This window comes from Artemia sp. Qi Xiang Cuo, unplaced genomic scaffold, assembly GCF_049724085.1.
Source record: "Artemia sp. Qi Xiang Cuo unplaced genomic scaffold, ASM4972408v1 HiC_scaffold_3069, whole genome shotgun sequence".
In the NCBI taxonomy this organism is placed as follows: domain Eukaryota; kingdom Metazoa; phylum Arthropoda; class Branchiopoda; order Anostraca; family Artemiidae; genus Artemia; species Artemia sp. Qi Xiang Cuo.
The window spans coordinates 74,753-97,181 of NW_028300464.1; the positions used below are offsets into that span (position 1 = coordinate 74,753).

A 22,429-nucleotide genomic window follows, 5' to 3' on the forward strand; every position below is an offset into this window, starting at 1 on the left:
TATCGCTAATAATGGCAACCAAAAACAAGGGGGGGGATAAATTAATAGGAACAAATTTGCTTCGCAAAGTTAACTGTAAGAAGGACTAGGCACGATCAAGCGTCAATAAAAGCGTCCCTCTAAATGTCTCTATTGCCTGTGATAAAGATTTTAGCAAGATGCATAATATCAAAGAAAAATGCAGAAATAACCAAAATAATTGGAAAACATAATAGAACAAAATTGTATAAATCTCAACATGTTGGGGGAGGGAGAAAGACCATAAACATTCCTTCTTCTCTGAGTATAAGCCAGTATATATCCTTTTTTCCAGACCTACCTATGTTACACGATTTCACCGTAAAACCCTGAGATCCTCGCCCACAGATTTCACCCTTATTAAGAAAGCAGTACATCATATTTTCAAATATTTTCGGCAATCGTTACCAATCTTCTTTTCACTACCTTCAATAACAACAGCAAAAAAGCAAACAAATAAGGTAAATGAGCAAAAAAGTAAGATAATTGTGCTCAATCAAGTATATTTCCAAGCTGCTGCTGGTGAGTCAGTAGATTAGTGTGCAGGGAACAGGGAGGGGGCATTGACTGCATATATGTAAGAGGGTTTTGGGAAAATACCTATATAAAAAAATTTCCTAATCAAATTAGAATATTATAGTCTGAAAATCCATTCCGAACAATTAGAAAATTAAATATAAAAATTCCGTAGATAAAATAGACTACATCTCTAGCAAGCCGAAGGAATTGAGCAGGAAGGATTAAAAACAAACTATTGAAATATTTGTCTCTATTTTCATTAAATTTTCATCCCTTGCCACTGTCAAAAGAAAATAATTTTCAACATTAAACTAATTTCAAATTTAAAAGAAAATTTTTCTTTTTTAGATTTTCAGCGTTAGTTTTAGAAGATCGACCATTGTCCTTCAGCAAAAACAGTCAATCAGATAAGATCCAAGTTGAAAGATTCCAAAGTTACTAAGAAGAAAATTATATCATAAATTTAGAATTAATTATTTGACTTAAAAAATACAGTTTCTCGAAATTTTTAAGTTCCATTATAGGGCTGATTTATTAGAATTGAGTCTATTAAACTGACTTCCTTTAGCAATAACTGATTTACACACAAAGTTCCCATATGAATGACCTACTTGAAGAGTTTTTGGAAGGAGATTCAGATGATACAATTTGGCAGAGGGACTAACATCCTGTTCCGCCTTTCCAGAAAGAAAATCAACATCTACCAATTGATCTAAACTCTTAATGACTGGTTCATATAAAGATCTAAAATGCTCCATTTGACATTTTACAATGTTTGAAACTTTACTTCTATCTTCGCCGAATGTCATTCGAAAATCTCCTTAAAAAAGAAAAAGAGCTTGTTAATAGAGAGTTGAACTTATTTTCCTTAATTTTGTAATCGAACCTATTCACACACAATGTTTTCATAAGAATAACTTATCTTAAGCACTTTTGGAAGTAGATTCAGGGGATATAATTTGTCAGAGAGACTAACATCTTGTTATGCTTATATAATTAAGTAAAGTTTAATATACTGTTTAAAAATAAATTCGTTTCTAAATGAAGTTACACAAAGACCGTACCTTCCAGATGTGGGTGGCAGCAAACTTAAAATGTTATCCTATCACCCTCACAATTTTATGCATTCTGAATTTACCCAAAATAAGAACCACCCAAATATACTGGCAAAAGCAAATTTTGTCACTTGGATGATGAAAGGACTATTCATTGACAAACGGGGTTTTAGATCACAATTTGGATGTTAAAAATGGTGATCAAAGAAAATCTAGATCATCAAAATATCATTCGACTGAAAACCAGAATCGCAAGTTCAAACTACTGATTGTGCATTTGACAACTTCGCTTTAAAAACGGATATACTTTTAAAGGAGTATTGATGTAAAACTGGGATTACGCAAATACAAACAACTAATTTAGTTGGAAACGAAAACAGAATTCAAGGGATTGCAATAGTGTGTCCCTTAATGTGACCAATTGCGCAAAGAACACCAGTAAGGAATTCTTATTCTTTTCAAATCTCACCAAGGAAAATAAAGTCAATTTTTTGGAATGATTGTTGCATTGATTGTGATTTGGTCGTTCTCATGTTCATTTTTTCTGGACAACTAAAGACCGGGACCGGTCCTAAAGATTAACCACGGGAGAATTCTTAGACATCAAGGACTGGTCCTAAAGATTAACTACGGGAGAATTCTTTGACATCAAGAGATTCAAAAAATCCAAGACCCTATCCCTCTGTCTGCGGGCGTGGGCTTGTATCTTGATTCCAATTGATGTGCACCTATTTTTCCAAAAACCCTTCAAGGAAGAGCTCTAGAACCTATCTTTGAGTTTCTTCCTAACACCCAATGATCATTAAAGTTGGTGTTATCAATTGATTGTTGAGAAAAAAAAATTTAATTTGGTTTTCAAATTATCGGAAAGTCATGATCTGTTCAGGTGTGTTCCACCATTTCTTCAGCTCTGTATTTTATTGAAATACAGCGTTTCAGTACAGCCTGGAATGCCTGGAGTTTCGTGCGTTCATTCAATTCGTACTATGTTCCCTAGAAATTATCATCGTATACGAGCAATCATAGCAAGGTAGAAGATACTTGCACAAAAAAGCATCCACATACAAAGGTAAAAGAATTCAAGCCCTTTGCATTTCTTCAGTTTAATTCCTTTAAATAAATCTCTGAGTGAATCTCTGAGCGAAAACAAGGGACTCTAAATTCTAACATTTCTAAATATTCATAAATATTCTTCTTTTTCGCAATAGGATATTACGCAATAGGATTTTTGTACAATCCCAAGCAATCATAGGTAAACATCTAATTTAACTTAGGTCTTCTCACATCCTGAAACGAATAAAGCAGTAGCGGCTGATTTCTACAAACAAATGATTTAGGGCTAAAGTCCAAAGCAATTCAGATATAATTGTAATGTTCTTCTTTTCTGTTTAGAGAACAACAAAAGTCAAGTTTTATTTGATTGCCTACTTCTTTACCAAAGGCACAACATCACATCATAAGCACAACATCAATTGTCATAAGAAGGCTGATTATTACTTCACTCACATGAACACAGTATCACCATTTTATTAATTGAATTAGCTCGAGGACGTAATTGAGTTAGATTAAATTGATGTTAGATTTATCGCTGAATTGATGGCTGATTATAGGGTCAGAGCCCCTGGTCTGGATGTTTAGCAGAATATCAGTCCAAATATTCTCAAATATTCTCCCAGTTTTTTATTCAGAAACTATCAGCAACATTTATTACATCGATTATTACTGAAAAGGGACATTTTAGGCTTCAGGGAGAATTGGTACAACTCCATTCATTCTAAAGTTACAAAAATAATTTCTATTTTACACGAAACTAAGGAGCGATAGTTGAAATTAAAAATTAAAACAAATTACTCAAAAGAAGGGGAGTTGCCAACCCCTGAACTTTCCAAAATTAACACTTAAATTCATCTTGTGCTTTAATAAAAACTTTAATTGATTGCAAATAATAAAACTGATTGATAACTGACTATGTTCTTTACCCATTGCATCTCAAAATACATCCCCGACGCCTAATTAACAACAGAGAAGGATTGTGTTAAGAGAAAGTGCTGACAATGGGCATTGTTTTCAGTAAAAAGCCAGTCAAGTTCTTTTGTAAAGATTTAGGGCAATCTTTGATCGTTTGAAGTCTTAACGTCGTTCTTCACTTGCATAAAAAAAAACTGTATTATTCGGAAAGTAAATAAAAAAAATATGATGGATAACATGTTATCCTCTTTTTTTATCCTCAAGCTAAAAAAAAAAAAAAAAAAAAAAAAAAAAAAAAAAAAAAAAAAAAAAAAAAATGTCACCTCTATACGACCAACTTGCCAAAGCATGGTAAAGTCTTTCTTCGGTGAATGATTCAGGAAGTAAGAGTAGGCTAGCGTGAAGGGCGCTATACAGATTTTGTTCCAAGGCCATTTTTATGTCTACATCGTTATAATTTTGAAGGACTAAAACAGGTTTGTGAAGTCTGCCTCTTACATATAGGGAATTCCAATCAAGGAGATCTTCTATGAAACTTTCACGTGAAACCCCGCCATATTTTATCACCTACAAACAAAGAATTATTTTTTTCAGGAAAATAAAGTTTTAATAAGCTAAATGTATAAAGAGAATTGCAGTAAAAAATGGAAGTTTCCATATACAATTTTCTTTCTTTATTTGACAAAAAAAGCTTTCTATCTCAATAGTCTTTCTACTTTTTGCATCATATTCATGCAATGGTAAACAGGAAATCAACCTACATGCAGGGGCGTCCCGAGCGGGGGGGGGGCCAAATATTTTGGCATTCGGTAAAATTTCACCGACGGCCAAAATTTCGGCATAAATTTTGCAACATCGGCTGAAATTTAGCAAAATTATTGATTTCTGCAGAAAATTCAGAATAAATCAGGTAGCGATTCGGTAGAATTTACGAAGATCACCCCCACCCCCAATGAAATTAGCCTCAGGACGCACCTGCCTACATGTATACGTAAATATAAATAAAGAAATAATATTAGGTCAGATGCGAGGCTGTTCATTTTCTTGTACGATGATAGATTTATAATACTTTGTTTATTATTCCAGCAGCAATTCTACCACCCCACTTAATGGCATTATTTATCTATAATCTATTAGATGTGTCTTAAACATTGTTTTTGGTTAAATCACATTATGACAGCATTTCTACCGTAGTCAGATTTTATTCCAGTTTCTATACTGTTACCTGTGATAAATTTATAGAAATAAACCCATTTTTATAATTCTATATTATTAGCATTTAACAGGTGTATGTTTTTGCTTCCATAAAACATATTCTGCTTACACAATACAATTTTCTATTTTCTGCAGTAGTGTCTTCAGTTATAAACTATATCTTCTTCCCATTTTGCCTTAACTCCAAATTTATGTAGTCAGCTTGTTAAAGGTGTAATGCATGAAATATATCAGCGATTTGCTACTTGGAAATTCAGCCAATTCCTGCTTTTACAGATGGTTAAAAGGGGTAGGCTACAAGGCATTTGGTTGGCAATAATTACAAGATATAAGCAAAAATTTACTTCAAAATTCACGGCCATTTCCCTGTGGTACTCTTGAGTTCTGCAAGAGTGTCATATAGAGTCTGTGACAAGACGTGAACTACGTTGAAACTAAAACAAAAAAAAAAAACCAAAAAAAAGATGAGAAGAGTTACCCAATTTCCTTACCGTATACATCAAGTTGAAAGTATGGCCCGGTGTGGAAGTACGATTCTTCCGTATATATGCTGCGCTTGGTCCGAATTAAACCCCGCTAGGTGGAGGAAATGATGCTCTAGCATGTACAGCAGGCACCAGACACGGCAGAATTCCTCATGTCATGCAGGGGTGCATGTGACGTGTACTTGATATCAAAAGTTCCACAAGACTAAAAAGTTGAAAAAATTAGATCAACGTGTAAGGTCAAGACATATGAACTAAATAAAGCGTTGATTTTTAACTGGTTATTTAGGGAATTAGAATCCAAAATTATAACTTTTACTAATTTAGGATATCGAGGTAGACTCGACATTTTCTATTTATTATAAACCGAACAAGATGATAATTTTTAAGAATGAGAAAATTTTCTTTGAATGAGGAAAATGGGATCACTCCACCTGCGGACACCCAAGGATCCTTAAGTGCATTTAGTTTGGAGTAAGAGCTCTTTTCGGTTAAAAAGTGTAAGATGCTTGTAATTTAGTTCGACTGAAAGTTAATGACAAACGACACACTATCAACAATCCATAGATTGAGACCAGGATTACACCAGATAGCACCAAAATAAACATAAGACACTAGTGAGTTCATAAAAGGAACGAGGGTTACTTGAAAAAGAACACTTAAAATAAAAATATACCCACTGCATTATTCACAGGTACTAATGTGTTGAAGTAGATTTTGGCAGCACCAAAATTTTGGACAGCAGTTACAGCTTTAGATCCCAAGTACCTTAAAAACGAGTAATGTTTTGGATTTATTTCTATGTTGGCCGTGTGCCAAGAAAGTGGGTTTTCAGCAACAAAAATTAAATCAACCATATTGTCCTAAAAAATAAATTGCTTAGTCAAAACTATTACGAGATTAAAGAATGCAGTCAATATAGCGAAAAACTTAAAATAGAATTTATTAAAGGAATTACTATTATTTAACATAATTAAAGTTTTTTTTCTAACCCAAATTCATCAACAAAAACTGAAAAAGTCAGGTTTAAATGTAAGATTACTCGGAAACAAAAAAAAAGTTTAAAATAACACAAAAATCAAATTACAAAATGACTGATTTTGTGCCATTCCTGACCAGAAAAAATTTTACTATGCAAGCACGGGCTCTATTCTGTTTTCTTTTCCCAAAGAAATAAAACAGAAAAGGTGATCTGCCCCTTACTTTTTGTATTGATCTGTTCTGTTCTGTTCCCATTTTTCAGTAAGCCTTTTTACTAACTCCTGATTTTGTGAATTTTCAAATATCTGAACTGAGACGGAAGTCATGACCGAACTTTTTAGATTATATTTTGTTAACTCTGGCGTAAATGGGAACGAACCCACATTGCTTAACAAGTTTCACAGATGGCCTTAGAAAAAACAATCTAAAAACCAAAGCGCATCAACATTTAACAATTTGGCAAATATAAGTAGAAACCTTGCCAAACTGGTAAGCATATAGTATTGATTCAGAGTTCAGAGAGTTAAGAGCAATTCAATCGGATAAAATAAAGGATTAAATCTGGACAGCTTGCGTAACCAATTTTTTACCTGTGTGTAGCTTTGTGCCAAAATTGTGAATATCTTTTTCGAAAACAAGAAAAATAACTTATTGCTTTGTTACAATACTAGATCAATTAAGGACTACATTTGTACATTGACAAGATCCAAAGTGTGAAAATGGCAAACCAAACATTAGAGGCCGAGAAAATGCAAAATGCCCAGTTTTTGCGAGAAATAAATTTCAAATTGGATTTATTACCAGCGCTTTCAGAGAAAGTTAATGCAATTCCTGGACTTCAGATAGCATTGCTGCCTTACAAGTACAGATGAATAACATTAGTACACAGCTATCTAGAAATGTTGAGACAAATGAAGAAATTAAAAAAGAGCTGGAAAATGTGAAATCAGACCTAGTAATCATATCTGAACGAGCCAACCAGCTCGAAACAGAGCAGAAAAGAACAAATTTGATTATTTATAATTATACTCCGCAACACCATGGCGAGTATACTGTGAAGCAAGAAATAATGGATTTATTAAACCGTGCTACGCCTTCTCTCAAAATAAGTCGATGTGATGTACGTGACATTTTTAGATTGAAATCAGGGCCAGTAGTAGTGAAGCTAAACTCGGTCGAAATCAGAGACTATATCTTAAGAAATAGTTCCTTATTGAGAAAGGGAGGTCTATCGGTGGCCCCAGATTACACAGCTAAACAAAGAGAAGCCCGTAAACACTTAAAGAAAATTATGAATCTTGCACAGAACGACGGCCGTGATGCAATGCTACGAGGTGACAAGCTGTTTATCCAAGGCCGACTATTCAGGTACGATGGAAAGGCTGTGATTGAGGTTAATTGTAACTTGGCGTCAGTTAAAAATCTTGGTTCACCACCTAGTGCTAGACTCCCAAATTACCCTGCTGTTATCCCGAGGGGGCTAGATACTGATGCCAATAATATCGATGCCGAGACAGTGATACCATCAACAGCCTATTCTCAGGCAGCATTGGCAACTAATAGACTTGCTAGTGCTGTTATTAGCCTTAATGACCTACATCGACCAGGCAATCTTAACCTGGCACCCAGAGGAAACCATTCTCCAAGGAAAGGACTTAACAGAAGACCTCGCAGTGGTTTTTCCCGTAATTTTGTTGATAATATTCAGCGAGTGCTAACAGATATTAATAGTCGCAGTCGTGAGTATTACCATTTTGCCTTTTCTTCGACAGAGGCCAGGAACGAGGATCTCCAAGAAATGGCTAGTGATATTAATGCACTGACAGAAAGCATAGACGCATAGGAAATAAAGAGCCATATACTGAGTGTAGTGTCATAGAACATACAAGGACTGCGTGATGGGTTGCCTCCTTTGTACGATGAATTATTTTTGTTTGATTTGATTTACTTTATTGAAAAATGGAACGATCATTCTCCTATGCCACCTCTCCCAGGGTATTTGGTTGAACAGGTTGTGTGTAAACCAGCAAGAAATAATAGACATCATGGTTGTATTTTGGTTTTAATTAAATCATCAGCCATTGATGCTTATGAAAGAATTAATAGTAGATCTGAAAACTTACTTTGGCTACGGATTTGTTTTAAATGTGGGACGAGATTAATTTTTGGCGTTGTGTACATCCCTCCACAAAATAGTTCGTATAATCGAGAAAATACTTGGGAAATTTTAGATGATGAATTGTCGCAAATACAAGAAAGTTATAGTGATTTTGAGTGCATTTTGATGGGGGATTTCAATGGTTATACCGGCGTTGAGGTTGAGGTTCCAGATTTATTAATCTCAGATTTAGGGGATTTGGTCCCAATTTGTTGTAGATTACCGCGAAGTAATAAGGATGAAAAAATAAAAATAAATGTTTGGGGAAGAAAGCTCCTGGCGCTTTGCGGGGAACATGGTCAGATCATTGCGAATGGAAGGTTTGGAAATGATAAGGGTCTGGGCGAGTTCACTTGCCTTTTGGGCCCAACTCCAAGTGTTGTAGATTATGCGCTGATTAATACAAAATTTGTACCTGAATCGATTGATATTGATGTACTAGATTTAGTTGGATACGATCATAGAGCTATTAAGCTTGAGCTGAACACTGGGAAGCTTCAGGATGTTGTTCCTCGAGTTAAAAATTTATCTAATGGGGAGCTTAGATTAGAGGGCTTATGAAAAAGAATTAAATATGACTTAAATGATAATGATTTTGAAAAATTTAAAAGGGAGCTTATGAAGCTGCATATAACAAATAAGTTGAAAGCGTTAGAAGAAGATGGAAAAGATATACATGGTATAATTATGGAGCTAAATGAAATAGTTTGCAGTTGTGCAGCATCGTGTAATCTGAATAAAAATGAAAATAAAAACGAGCGATATTTTCATTTGGAGTGTAAGTTAATTAAATAAAAGTTCAGATATTTATTAAATATTTTAAAATAATGTTATAAACATTAATATAAATTTTCAGTAAGATCAGAATATAAAGGGAGATTACTATAGGACACCCTTTTACTTAAAAGGAAAAAAAAAAGAGTGTTGTTAATAATACCCTGGCTATGGTAAATTATTTTATAAATAGAGATTTTAAGAATTTTTGGGGTAATATAATTACATATAATTTAAACGAATATGGAATGACACAGGTGGCTCCAGACGCTAACTCATGGCCGGATTACCTAGAAAGCATGGAAGGTGATTGCGCAGAATTACAAGAGGTAACACATACCACAGAGATGGTTGTTTATCCCATGAAGGAACATGATTATGATTTAGTAAGGGAAGTGAGTAATGATGAGGTCAAGTTTGTATTCAAGAATTTAAAAGGAGGTTCGGCTGCGGGTGTCGATGGTGTACCAATAACGTTATTTAAGAATTTTCTTTCAATTTTTATGTCGATAATTGTTTTTCTTTGTAATAGGGTGTTAACTTCAGGACAATGGCCAAATGAGTGGAAGAGATCATTGCTTATGCCGCTTTTTAAGAGAGGTAACCCTAAGTTGCACATAAATTATCGTTTAATAGCGCTAGTCCCTGCTTTAAGTAAGATAGTGGAGAAAATACTAGATACAAGGCTTTCTAAATGGTTACATAAAAATAATATAATACATGAACAACAAGGAGGTTTCAGAACAGGGTACAGGACGGTAGATACAATATTTCTTTTAAAGGCATTAATTGATAAATACGGAAAGGGAAAAACTTGTCTTTATGTGGGATTTCTGGACCTCCACAAGGCGTTTGACCGTGTCGACAGAGAGGTATTAAAGGATGCCCTGGTTAGAATTGGCCTCCCTCATTTGTTTGTGAGGTTGATAGTGAGTATGTATATTTGTGTGAGTGGAATCCTGTTAGTTGGGAACAGGTTTTCTAGGTTTTTTAATATTAAGCTGGGTGTAAAACAAGGCAGCACTCTTTCTCCTAAATTGTTTAACATTTTTATAAATGATGTTGTTGATTATCTAGAGAATAGATGGGCTCCGAATGTTAGTCTAGGGACCCTTAAACTATCACTACTATTATTTGCAGATGATATTGCCTTGGTGGCTAGCACACCGCAAGATCTGCAGACGCTTTTGAGTCTTATAGATGATTATTTGCAGATGAAAAAACTAAGGCTGAATGTTGAAAAGAGTGAAGTTGTTATTTTTAAAAAAAGGAAAACAAGCGGCGATAATAATTATAAATTTAAGTTTAATAATGAGGAACTTAAAGTAAGTAAAAGAATAAAATATTTAGGATTTGTTTTATTGGAAAATGGAAGTTTAAAGAGTCATGTTGATGAACTAATTAATAGAGGCAAAGTGGCCATGTCTGCAATTTTTAGAAATCCGACGATAATGGGAATTAAAAGCCTAAAAATGCAAAAAAGAATATTTATTACAAAAATTTTACCAGTATTAGAGTATGGAACGGAGATTTGGGGCGGAGAAGCGGCACAGAAGTTGGAGTCCCTCCAGCTCCAGTATTATAAAAGACTATTTGGATTACATCAGACAACTCATTCACAGGTTCTGAAAGGTGATATGGTCCTGTTTTCGTTAAAACTACGTAGGTCTATTTTGATGCTTAGATTTTGGTTGAAGATCATTAGGTGCAATGAAGACAGACTAGTAAGTGCTGCTTATTATCAGATGTTGAGCTATGATTCGAAAAAGTCGTGGCCATCCCAAATTAGGTCATTACTAGAAAGTGTGGGAATGGCTTACTTATGGAATGATGGTCTTGGTTTCCCTGATCTACCAACAAATTTAGTAAGCCAGGTACGACTTATCTTAGAGGGTCAAGAAATTCAGTATTGGCAAGGGCTGGTTTTAAATTCTGCTACATTGAATCATTATAATCAGGTTAAACCTTGTTTTGGAGAGGAAATTTATTTTAAATTCAATTTACCGGCTATGACTTTATATCGATGGATTCAGCTTAGGGCAAGTTGCCTTCCAATCCAGAGCAGGCAAATGGTGTTCGACGGGGGGATAGTACATCCTGATGGTCGGTATGTGTGTCCTCTTTGTAGGGATGAGGACGAAGATTTGGACCATTTTCTCCGAAAGTGCCCGGTGCTCTCTGATTTGAGGGAAAATTACTTACATGGGATTGTTTTGCTGCTTCCAAATATCTTACAAAGTAGTAATGCAACCACAATATTTCGTATTGGTGCGTACATAGAGAAGGGATTAAAAAGAAGGAAATGTTTTTACAATTAATAATTATTAATTATATGGAATTAAAGTTATTTTTTTTTGGTATTTTACCAGAAGGTATTTTTCGCTATGTATTCATGTTAATGTGTGTTTGTAAATTGCTCTGTTGTAATTTTTCTATTTTCATATTTTTTTTGTGTATATGGCTCTTGGGCTTTTTGAAATACACGATCTATCTATCTATCTATCTATAGACAAGTTTACTTCGATTTGAGGCTGTGGTATCTACCTATACGCATTGACTAGGGGGGGGGGGGGGTCACCATATCTCCATTGTTAAACAAACAACATTTGGTCATTCAACTGAAATACTTTGCAATTCATTCTTAATTAGTTATTCAAATCTAACGGTTGTTTCTAAAAGGTGCCTCGTGTTTATACTAATCAAATTTAAATCTTACACCGTACCGTACATGACTCAACGCAGTAGCAGATCCAGGGGATGGGCGAGGGGGGCACGCACCCCCCTAATATAATCTGAAGTAGTGTAATTTACTTAATTAACGCAAGTTTGCGCTAATTAAACTTACTCCTAACGCAAGTTTATCGGATCACCCTATTTTGCCCCCCCTAAAAAATCATGGATCCGCCACTGAATCAACGGTCCCATTGAAAGCAATTCGTCTCCTGTTCTCCTAAATTAGATTTGAGTAGAGAGGTAGAGGATGAAAGCAGAAATGTAAAGAGTTCATCTTGGGGCTGCATCGAGTCATTACTGTGTTCGTAATAAGAGGTAGCAAGTTTAAGCAACACACGATATAATTATAATAAACAAAGCGGTCTAACTTTTAATAGCCGATGCTGAATTATTTGAGCATGACAAAAATATCTACGCATAGACAGTAATCCTGCGGTATCAAGCAAAAAGAAGAAGAAAAAACTTATAATAAATGAAAAATAAAATAAAAAACCGAAAAAAAACGAGGGTAGTTGTCAGCCAGTGGAAAAATATGAATTGAAATAAGCAGATATTTCGACAAGGACCTCCACCAAGTCGTCTTCAGTGCTCAGAAAAAATAAAAATGAAAACAAAACAAAATCTAACCTTTTGAAGTAAACCTCACAAGAAAAGACATTCGTTTTTATTCCCAGGGGTGATCGTATCGACCAAGTGGTCCTAGAATGTCGGGAGAGGGCTTATCCGAACGGAAATTAAAAGCTTTAGTGCCCTTTTTAAGTGACTGAACAGATTGGAAAGCAACTAGACCCCCTCCAACGCCTCGTTTTTCTCAAAATCGTCCGATCAAAATTTTGATGTAGCCATTTTGTTTAATATAGTTGAAAAGCCGAATAACTATATCTTTGGAGATAATATGACCCCCCCCTCCCCCCAAAGCTTCCGAGGAAAGGTCTTTAAGTTATGAAATTTGTCCATTGTTTACGTATAGTATCTGTTATTGGTAAGTACGCATTTTTCGGATAGGGGAGAAGAATTTTCTGCTGGGGGGATTTTCCATCGGGAGAACCTTCCATGGGGATGGAATTTCCAGTTGGTAAATTTTTCAGGGGAGATTTTGCACTGGGGGAATTTGCCAGAATTCCTGCAAGAAACTCTTCTTATGTCTTGCTTTCTCTTTGCCGACTCAATTTTACGCGTTGAGATGTTTAAGGTTAGTGTCCGGGGTAAATTTTCACGAGGATCGAATTGTCTAGGGGATATATCCATGAGGAGGAGGGATTTTGTCGCGGAGGAGCCAGATTTCCTGGCATAATTTAAAAAATGATCAGAAATTAAATTAAAAAAAAAACAAGTTTGTTCAACTGAAAGTAAGGAGACATTAAAACTTAAAATTAACAGAAATTATTACATATATGAGGGGGGTTATTCCCTCCTCTTTTTCTCCCTCTTTACGCTAAAGTTTGAATCTCGCCCCAATTCTTTAAGAACAACTCCTGAAACACAAGGTTCATTTAATTAAAAAAAAGAATAAGCTTTTTTAAAATTATGAAAGACTTTAGCGTAAAGAGCTATGTTACGAGGAGGGGGCAGCCACCCCCAAATATGTAATAATTTATGTTGGTTTTAAATTTTAATGTTGCTCCTTATTTTCAGTTGGAAAAACAATTTTTTTTTATCACACAGAGCGTCCATAAATATGCTAGTAAAGCACAAAAGTAAAAGCTTACTAGCTTTTACTTTCAAAGCTTTACACTTTTACAAGCGTAAGAGAAATTTTTGCCGAATTAGCGGCGAATCTTATCAAAGACAAGCTTATAGCCATCTTTAAAGTCTTTGAACTAAATTTCTCAAACCACGGAAGCTTTGATGGAAACAGAGATCAATTTTGGAGCCAAATTTGAGCTCTTTGCAACTAATCAGACAGAAAGTCTAAAATTCTAAAAAACAAGTCTAAAAAAATAAAGTAGTTGTGACGAAGGAACAGTGCCTTTCCTTTTATATCGAGTATTGCTCAAAATAAAATGAGTGAACAGTGAAAACGTAGTACTTTGGATTCTCGACTGGTCCCACCATCAAATTCTTTGTTCCGTTCTCTTTCTTCAGTAATTTCTCTTTTTCCTATATTCAGGGACTGTTTCAGGTCCTGAAAAAAGAGTGGAGACCGGGTCCCACTGCTGAAGAAAAACCTGGGTTATGGAAAGATGGCAATCCTGAAGTTATGGAAAAGAGTGAGTAGGGAGACCCCAATAGATACTGGACGAACATAATTTATGCATGTTTTTATGTTTTTTTTCACTGAGAGAGTTTTTTCATGGTTTTTCTCACTTCGATGTTTTTCATGGTTTTTCTCACTGTTGATGGATGTAGACATCTGTTTGTTGATGTTTCTTGGATGATTATGTGTGAGGGTCAATTTATTTGTTGTTTTCTTGGATGTCAACATAAGTCCGACAATAACTTGAATGTAGACATCTGGTTATTGTTTCATTGTTATGCGTGTTGGTCAATTTATTTGTTGTTTTTTTCTATGTCAACAACAACTTGGATGTAGACATGTGTTTGTTGATAGTTGTTTGAAGGTTATGTGTTGGTCAGTTTATCTGTTGTTTTCTTGGATGTCAACAAAAGTTCGCGACAACAATTGCTGGATTATCGAGTCTAACGGGACAGGGTCAATGACACCTTTTCAAGGTCAGTTTATTTGCTATTTTCTTGAATGTCAACATAAGTCCAACAAAAACGTGGATGTAGACATCTTGTTATTGGATGTCAACAACAATTGTTTAATGGTTTTCCATGGATGTCAACATCTGGTTGGGATACTGTGATAACAAGGTGACTTCATCAGATAAGGAAATTTTAATCTAGAAATATTCTTATCCGAGAGTTGAAAATACAGACAGGAAAAGATAACTCATTGACACAATTTCTCCATGGGACAAGATAAATTTGAAAGTAGAAACGAAAATGGTAAATCGTCTGAGGGAATGCTAGCTCCTATTAAGAGATACATATTTTTTTTCATTAGGGCGGTTCTCGTCTGTATCGGTATAATACACAACTACCATTTGAATAGTGTTATAAGGTCCCCTACCCCAGCCCCAAAGGACCCCCCGGACCCCGAAAAGGCCCCCGGGCTCCCAAAGGGGCCCCCGTCCCCCCCCCCCCATTTTTTAAATATTTTTTTTTGCGCACTTGAGACACAGAAGGGTCCCCCTCACCCTCAACTTTTTGGTTCCCTCCGAACATATCTTTTCAGAACAAGTTCTTTTCTTAATATCCCTCTTAAACCCATTTTACATCTTGAAGTACTCATCCTTTTCACCCACAACTTTACATTATGGCTTTTTTAATAGCCCAACACCAAGCGATACATTTTACTTTTAGTTAAGTGTTTTCGAACTTGTAGTTTAGTTTTAGCTAATGGTTTTAGTTTAGAATTTTAGCCTAGAGTCTTAGCTTAGAGTTTTTCGTTACACTTTTAGTTTAGTTTAGTATTATTAAGAGTTTTAGTTTAGTTTTAGTAAAGAGTTTTAGTTTAGAGTTGTAGTTGAGTTTTAGTTAAGAGTTTTAGTTTAGAGTTTTAGCTTAGAGTTTTAGCTGAGAGTCATAGCTCAGAGTTTTAGCTTAGAGTCATAACTTAGAGTTTTAGTTAGAGTTATATTTTAGTTTAATTTTAGTTTAGAATTTTAGTTTAGACTTTAGAGTTTTTGTTTAGAGTTTAGAGTTTTAGTTAGAGTTATAGTTTAGTTAAATTTTTGTTATCAATCATCATCAATCATTTTATTAATACTAAACTATATTACAAACGTAAAGAAAAATTATTTAGCCCATGAAGCTTGGCTTGTTGTGGGCCTTACAATACAATAATAAAGTACTAAGACAACCATAAATATTACTCTAAATCAAACAATATATATGAAATAAAGATTAAAGAGAATAAACAATACCATACAATAAAAAAAATTAAAAAAAAAAAAAAAAAAATACTACAATAATAAAAATGAATAACGATATATAAGGGAAAAATAAAAAAGGAGAAACAATAGGAAAAGAGAAAACAGGGAAAATAAACGAAGGAGAGAGAAATTACTAAACTGGAAATACACGACGAATAACTGCCTTTGCAGACAGAAATAACGGGACATCCGGTGAGATTGAATTCCATAATTGAATTGATTTATAAACAGGAGACATCTGGGCTGCTGTAGATGAACGTTTGGGCAAAATAAATCTACGAGAAGAACTACGTAGAAAAGTAGAGTACCTACCTGAGCCTGTCCGTGAAAAAAATTGCTGTATAGGCGGTGGAAGTGTACCTAGAAAAGCAGAATGCGCTAAATAAAGATTACTTTTACTCACAATAAGATCCAGCGGAGCTATTCCAGTATCATTATAAAGATCAGAGGAAGGGTAAAGCCGAGGGAGAAGAAAAGTAGCCTTCACTGCCCTATTTTGGGCTCTTTGAAGTGAGCAGAGAAGAGATTTATTAGTATTACCCCAGACAGAGCAGCAATAAGAAAGGTAAGGATATATAAAAGCATAATAAAGAGAAAGCATAACATCTGGGGGAAGAAATGATTTAACCTGGTGCAACATTGAAGACTGGCGGAAGATGAGGGAACGGGTGTGAGTTATATGAGGCTTAAAAGAGAAAAAACAGTCAAGATACACACAAAGAAATTTCACCATAGCAGCTTGCGGTATAACATCATTCCCATAAGTAAGGATGATTGGCTCCCTTACATCTCTCATACGATAAGGGGTCCTGAAGTGTACAATGGCACTTTTTTGGTTTTGGTTTCGTTAAGAGTTGTAGTTTAGTTTTAGTTAAGAGTTTTAGTTTAGAGTTGTAGTTTAGTTTAGTTTTAGTTAAGAGTTTTAGTTTAGAATTGTTGTTTAGTTTTAGATATGAGTTTTAGTTTGATATTAGATTACAGTTTTAGATAATTATAGTTTAGTTTAGTTATATTCAGAGTCTAGAGTTTCAAGTTAGACTCTCAACATTTAGCGTTTTAGTTAGAGTTATATTTTATTTTTAGTTTTTTTTGGACTTGTAGTTTAGTTTTAGCTAAATGTTTTAGTTTAGAATTTTAGCCTAGAGTCATAGCTTAGAGTTTTTCCTTGCACTTTTAGTTTGGTTTGGCTTTAGACAAGAGTTTTAGTTTAGAGTTTCAGTTTGGTATCAGCTTACAGTTTTAGTTAGAGTTATAGTAGTTAAGAGTTTTAGTTTAGAGTCTTAGCTCAGAGTTTTAGTCAAGTTATGGTTTAGTTTTAGTTAAGAGTTTTTGTTTAGAGTTTAGAGTCTTAGTTTGGAGTCTTAGCTTAGAGTTTAGAGTCTTAGTTTAGAGTCTTAGCTTAGAGTTTTAGTTCTATTTATAGTTTAGTTTAGTTGTAGTTTAGAGTCTTAGCTTAGAGTTTTTGTTAGAGTTATAGTTTAGTTTAGTTACTCTCAGCACTTAGAGTTTTAGTTAGAGTTATATTTTATTTTAGTTTTAATTAAGTGTTTTTGGACTTGTAGTTTAGTTTTAGCTAATCGTTTTAGTTTAGAATCTTAACCTAAAGTCTTAGCTTAGAGTTTTTCGTTGCACTTTTAGTTTATTATAGTATTAGTTAATAGTTTTATCTTAGAGTTGTAGTTTAGTTTTAGTAAAGATTTTTATTTTAGAGTTGTAGTTTAGTTTCAGTTAAAAGTTTATAGTTTTAGATTAGAGTCTTAGCTTAGAGTTTTAGTTAGAGTTATAGTTTAGTTTAATTTTATTTAATAGTTTTATTTTAGGCTTTATAGTTTTAGTTGGAGTTATATTTTAGTTTAATTTTTTTAAGAGTTTTAGCTTAGAGTTATATTTTATTTTTAGTTAAGAGTTTTATTTTAGAGTGTCAGTTTTGTATTAGCTTACAGGTTTAGTTAGAGTTATAGTAGTTAAGAGTTTTAGTTTAGAGTTTTAGTTTACAGTCTTATCTTAGAGTTTTAGTTAGAGTTATAGTTTAGTTTAGTTTTAGTTAAGAGTTTTTGTTTACAGTTTAGAGTATTAGTTTAGAGTCTTAGCTTAGAGTTTTAGTTCTGTTTATAGTTTACTTTAGTTTTAGTTGAGACTTTAGTGTTAGTTTAGAGTCTTAGCTTAGAGTTTTTGTTAGAGTTATAGTTTAGTTTAGTTTTAGTTAGGAGCGTTAGTTTAGATCTCTAGTTTAGCTTTACTTAAGAGTTTTAGTTTAGAGTTTATAGTTTTGGTTTAAAGTTTTAATTTAGAGTTTTATTTACAGTTATAGTTTCAGTTTATTTTTAGTTAATAGTTGTATTTTAGATATTTCAGTTTTGTTTTTGAGTCTTAGATTAGAGTTTTAGTTATACTTATAGTTTAGTTTGTTTTTAGTTAAGAATTTTAGTTTAGAGGTGTTTTTTAGTTTTTGATAAGAGTTTTAGTTTAGTTTTTGTTGCACTTTTAGTTTAGTTTAGTATTAGATAAGAGTTTTAGTTTAGAGTTTTCGTTGCACTTTTAGTTTAGTTTAGTATTAGTTGAGTTTTAGTTTAGAACTATAGTTTAGTTTTAGTAGAGTTTTAGTTTAGGTATTGTAGTTTAGTTTTAGTTTAGAGTTTTAGCTTAGAGTGATAGCTTAGAGTTTTAGTTAGAGTTATAGTGTAGTTTAATTTTAGTTAATATTTTTATTTTATAAGTTAGATTTTTAGTTTAGAGTTTTAGTTAGAGTTATAGTTTAGTTTAATTTTTGTTAAGAGTTTTAGTTTAGAGTTGTAGTTTAGTTTTAGTTAAGAGTTTAGTTTAGAGTTATAGTTTAGTTTAGTTTTAGATATGAGTTTTAGTTTAGTTTTAGTTTGATATCAGCTTACAGCTTTAGTTAGAGTTATAGTTTAGTTGTAGTTCAGAGTCTAGAGCTTCATTTTAGACTCTCATCACTTAGAGTTTTAGTTAGAGTGATATTTTATTTTAGTTTTATTTAAGTGTTTTTGGACTAGTAGTTTAGTTTTAGCTAAACATTTTAGTTTAGAGTTTTAGCCTAGAGTCATATCTTAAGAGTTTTTCCACTCAATTTTAATTTAGTTTAGAATTGTAGTTTAGTTAAGAGTTTTAGTTTATGGTTTTAGATAAGATTTTTAGTTTGAGGTATAGTTTATTTTTGTTTTAGTTTAGAGTTGTAGTTTAGTTAAGGATTTTAGTTTAGAATTTTAGCTAGAGCTATAGTTTAGTTTAGTTTTAGTTTAGAGTTATAGTTTAGTTTTAGTTAAGAGTTTTAGTTTAGAGTCTTAGCTTAGAGTTTTAGTGAGAGTTATAGTTTTAGTTAAGAGTTTTAGTTTAGATATTTTAGTTTTAGTTTAGAGTACTAACTAAGAGTTTTAGTTAAAGTTATAGTTTAGCTTAGTTTTAATTCAGAGCGATAGTTTAGTTTAGTTTTCGTTAAGAGTTTTAATTTATAATTGTAGTTTATTTTATTTAAGAGTTTTAGTTTAGAGTTGTAGTTTAGTTTTAGTTAAGATTTTTACTTTAGAGTTTTAGCTTAGAGTTTTAGTTAAAATTTTAGTTTAGTTTTAGTTATGAGTTTTAGTTTAGAGTTATAGTTTAGTTAAGAGCTTTAGTTTAGCGTAAAGAGCAAGGTGTTGAACACATTTTTTCTTTGAAATGCTATACTTAAAATATTTTTATTGCGGTTTACATACAAAAAAGTTAGGTTCCTCCACATTTAAGTTATGTTATCATGAGCGCTCATGATAACCTAACCTAAGAAGGGAGGTGAAGGGAGGGGCAGGGGAGGGGAGGGGGAGGGGAGAGCCTGGGGACCCTTTTGGGGCCCAGGGGGCCCTTTCGGGGTCCGGGGGGCCCGGGGGGTCCTTTGGGGTTGGGGACCTTATAACACTATTCAAATGGTAGTTGTGTATTATGCCGAACACAGACGAGAAAAGCCGTAATAAAAAAATAATATGTATCTCTTAATAGGAGTTAGCAATCCCTTAGATGATTTACCATTTTCGTTTCTACTTTCAAATTTATCTTGTCCCATGGAGTAATTGTGTAAATCAGTTATCTTTTCCTGTCTTTATTTTCAACTCTCGGATAAGAATATTCCAATAGATTGATAGATAGATATTTATTGCAAAACAAAAGCCTCTTTGGGCCATGCCAAAAACAAACACAGTTGCATATAAAGACAAAACACATGATAATAGCATATATAACAATAACTAAACATAGCCCATAGCAAATAAAAATAAAATAACATAACAATTGCAACACAAAAGCACACATAATACTTTAAAACTAACTCACATAATTACACACAATGTCACATACATACATAATAATAATCGTGTATTCAAAAACATTTCTACAGGGCCATATACACTATATATCAAATATAACAGGAAAACAAAATTAAAACTCCCTTCAGCCTTTTTATTCCAAACCATAACAAATCTTCTTCACAATAGTTCCTTTCTTATCTTTAGTGCCTGATCAACAAATCTACATAATCTACATAATCTACACATGAGGCTAAGTACCGTCTGAGACAATATACCCCGAAGTGAAAAATTACTTTTCGCCAAAATATCCTCCCTCAACTCAGTAAGCCTCTGGCACTGGCACGGAAAATGGTCCAGATTTTCCTCTTCAATATTACAAAGGGGACACGTGTACCTAGACGCCGGGAACCCTTTACCTCTCTCAAATACTTTACTTCTCCATCTTAAAGGCAAACAGTTGGCCCGTAGCTGCAACCAATATGACAAATATTACAATATTGAAATTTCCCTATCTGATGATGTCACCTTGTTATCATAGTATTCCAACCGGATGTTGACATCCAAGAAACATTCAGCAATTGTTATTGACTTCCAATAACCAGATGTAAACATCCAAGTTGTTGTTGGACTTACGTTGACATCCAAGAAAACAGCAAATAAATTGACCCTGGAAAGGTGTCATTGACCCTGTCCCGTTAGACTCGATAATCCAGCAATTGTTGTCGTGAACTTTTGTTGACATTCAAGAAAACAACAAATAAATTGACCAACACACATAACTTTCAAACAACCATCAACAAATAGATGTCTACATCCAAGTTGTTGTCGGACTTATGTTGACATCCAAGAAAACAGCAAATAAATTGACCAGCACACATAATCATCAAAGAAAAATCAACAAACAGATGTCTACATCCATCAACAGTGAGAAAAACCATGAAAAAACATCAAAGTGAGAAAAACCATGAAAAAACATTCTCAGTGAGAAAAACCATAAAAACATGCATAAATTATGTTCGTCCAGTATTTATTGGGGCCTCCCTACTTCAGTGTCCATCCTCAAGAGTGCTGTTGGGGTTTGCACTTTAACTGATCTACCCGTGTTCACATACCTACGTCGTTTGCCTCACATCAGCACTTGGCCAAGCGTCAGTTTTCAGCATTAAAGTTAATTCTGACCCTACCATGAAAGAAATTACAGCCAGAAACGATTTCTAATGTTCTGTATGTAGAACAGCAAAATTCTTGTCCAAAACTTAGAATGTTCCTGGATAGCTGATCGAGAGTGCAAAGAAATGATAGGCTAAATCTCTCAGGTTAACTGTCTTATTTTATGGTTTCTGAATCTTCATCTTTGTTTAAGCCTATGGGTAGTTTAATAGCCGAAAGATCCCTTGTGTAATGTAATGTGAATAACACATTTATTCTTTACCTCAAATAAAACTATGTATCCAAAATTGTAAGGTCCAATTAGCTACACAACTGTCATGGCTCTCTGAAGAGGAAACAAATATAAACTTTTTTCCCAATCAGAGGCTTGAAAACCACTCCTTTCTACTCTATAAGTACTGTTTTAAAGAATTGGAAAACAGATAATCGTTTAGCACCCAAAACAAATGAATGTTTATTTTTGTCGCACTTGCTTTATTTAAACATGCGATTGGCACAATTTAGAAATAACCTCAGCTGGCTATCCTTAAGCAACACTTTGATCATAATTAACCATTTCGTAACAGTGCAGAAGTGATGAAGATGAGAAACCTATTGCAAACGCATACGAAACAAACAAAATCCTCTTACTTTGTGTAAAAAAAAGAGAAATCTGCTGAATCACGTGCGCGTACTGCGCAAATTGCTCTAAATTTTTTAAAGGTAGTACTTTTCTTTCGAAGTAGTACGTTTTGGCGGTTCTAATTAGAGCCATAAGTGTTATTCGAATGGCAACTCTGCTTTCAACCTGATCAACGTAATCACACTAAACATGAAATAAGAGCTGTCGGAAAATAGAGCAAAGGGATGGAATGACGAGGGAACTACAACTCTTGGCTAAGGACGTCAGTGAGATCTTAAAAGTGTTGGATCTTCGGATATACCTGAGGAAAAAAAATCTGTAAAGGGAAGAAATTTTACTGCTGTGCAGTGGTTCCCATATATTGTCGAAGTATACAACAAACAATCAAGGAGATGGCCAAGAGCAAGAAATTAAACTCTTATTTAGTGCCTCTTAAAAAAAGTTAGCACAATTAAAGCTGAAATTGCGGTTAGAAATTGAATCAAAAATAACAAT

The 22,429-nt window shown here is 33.8% G+C and overlaps 1 protein-coding gene across 1 annotated transcript in view; it reads right to left on the reverse strand.

Moving 5' to 3' along the window:
- Positions 1-11,812, reverse strand: part of LOC148938635 (phosphatidate cytidylyltransferase, mitochondrial-like) — a 33,642-nt gene extending 21,830 nt beyond the window's left edge. Inside the window, exons 1-4 of the mRNA XM_089107650.1 lie at positions 11,801-11,812; positions 5,941-6,123; positions 3,884-4,127; positions 1,149-1,357 (exon numbers count right to left, since the gene is read on the reverse strand). Of these exons, the coding sequence (XP_088963776.1) occupies positions 1,149-1,357; positions 3,884-4,127; positions 5,941-6,123; positions 11,801-11,812 (648 nt within the window). The remainder of the gene's footprint in view (positions 1-1,148; positions 1,358-3,883; positions 4,128-5,940; positions 6,124-11,800) is intronic.
- Positions 11,813-22,429: the final 10,617 nt, after the last annotated feature.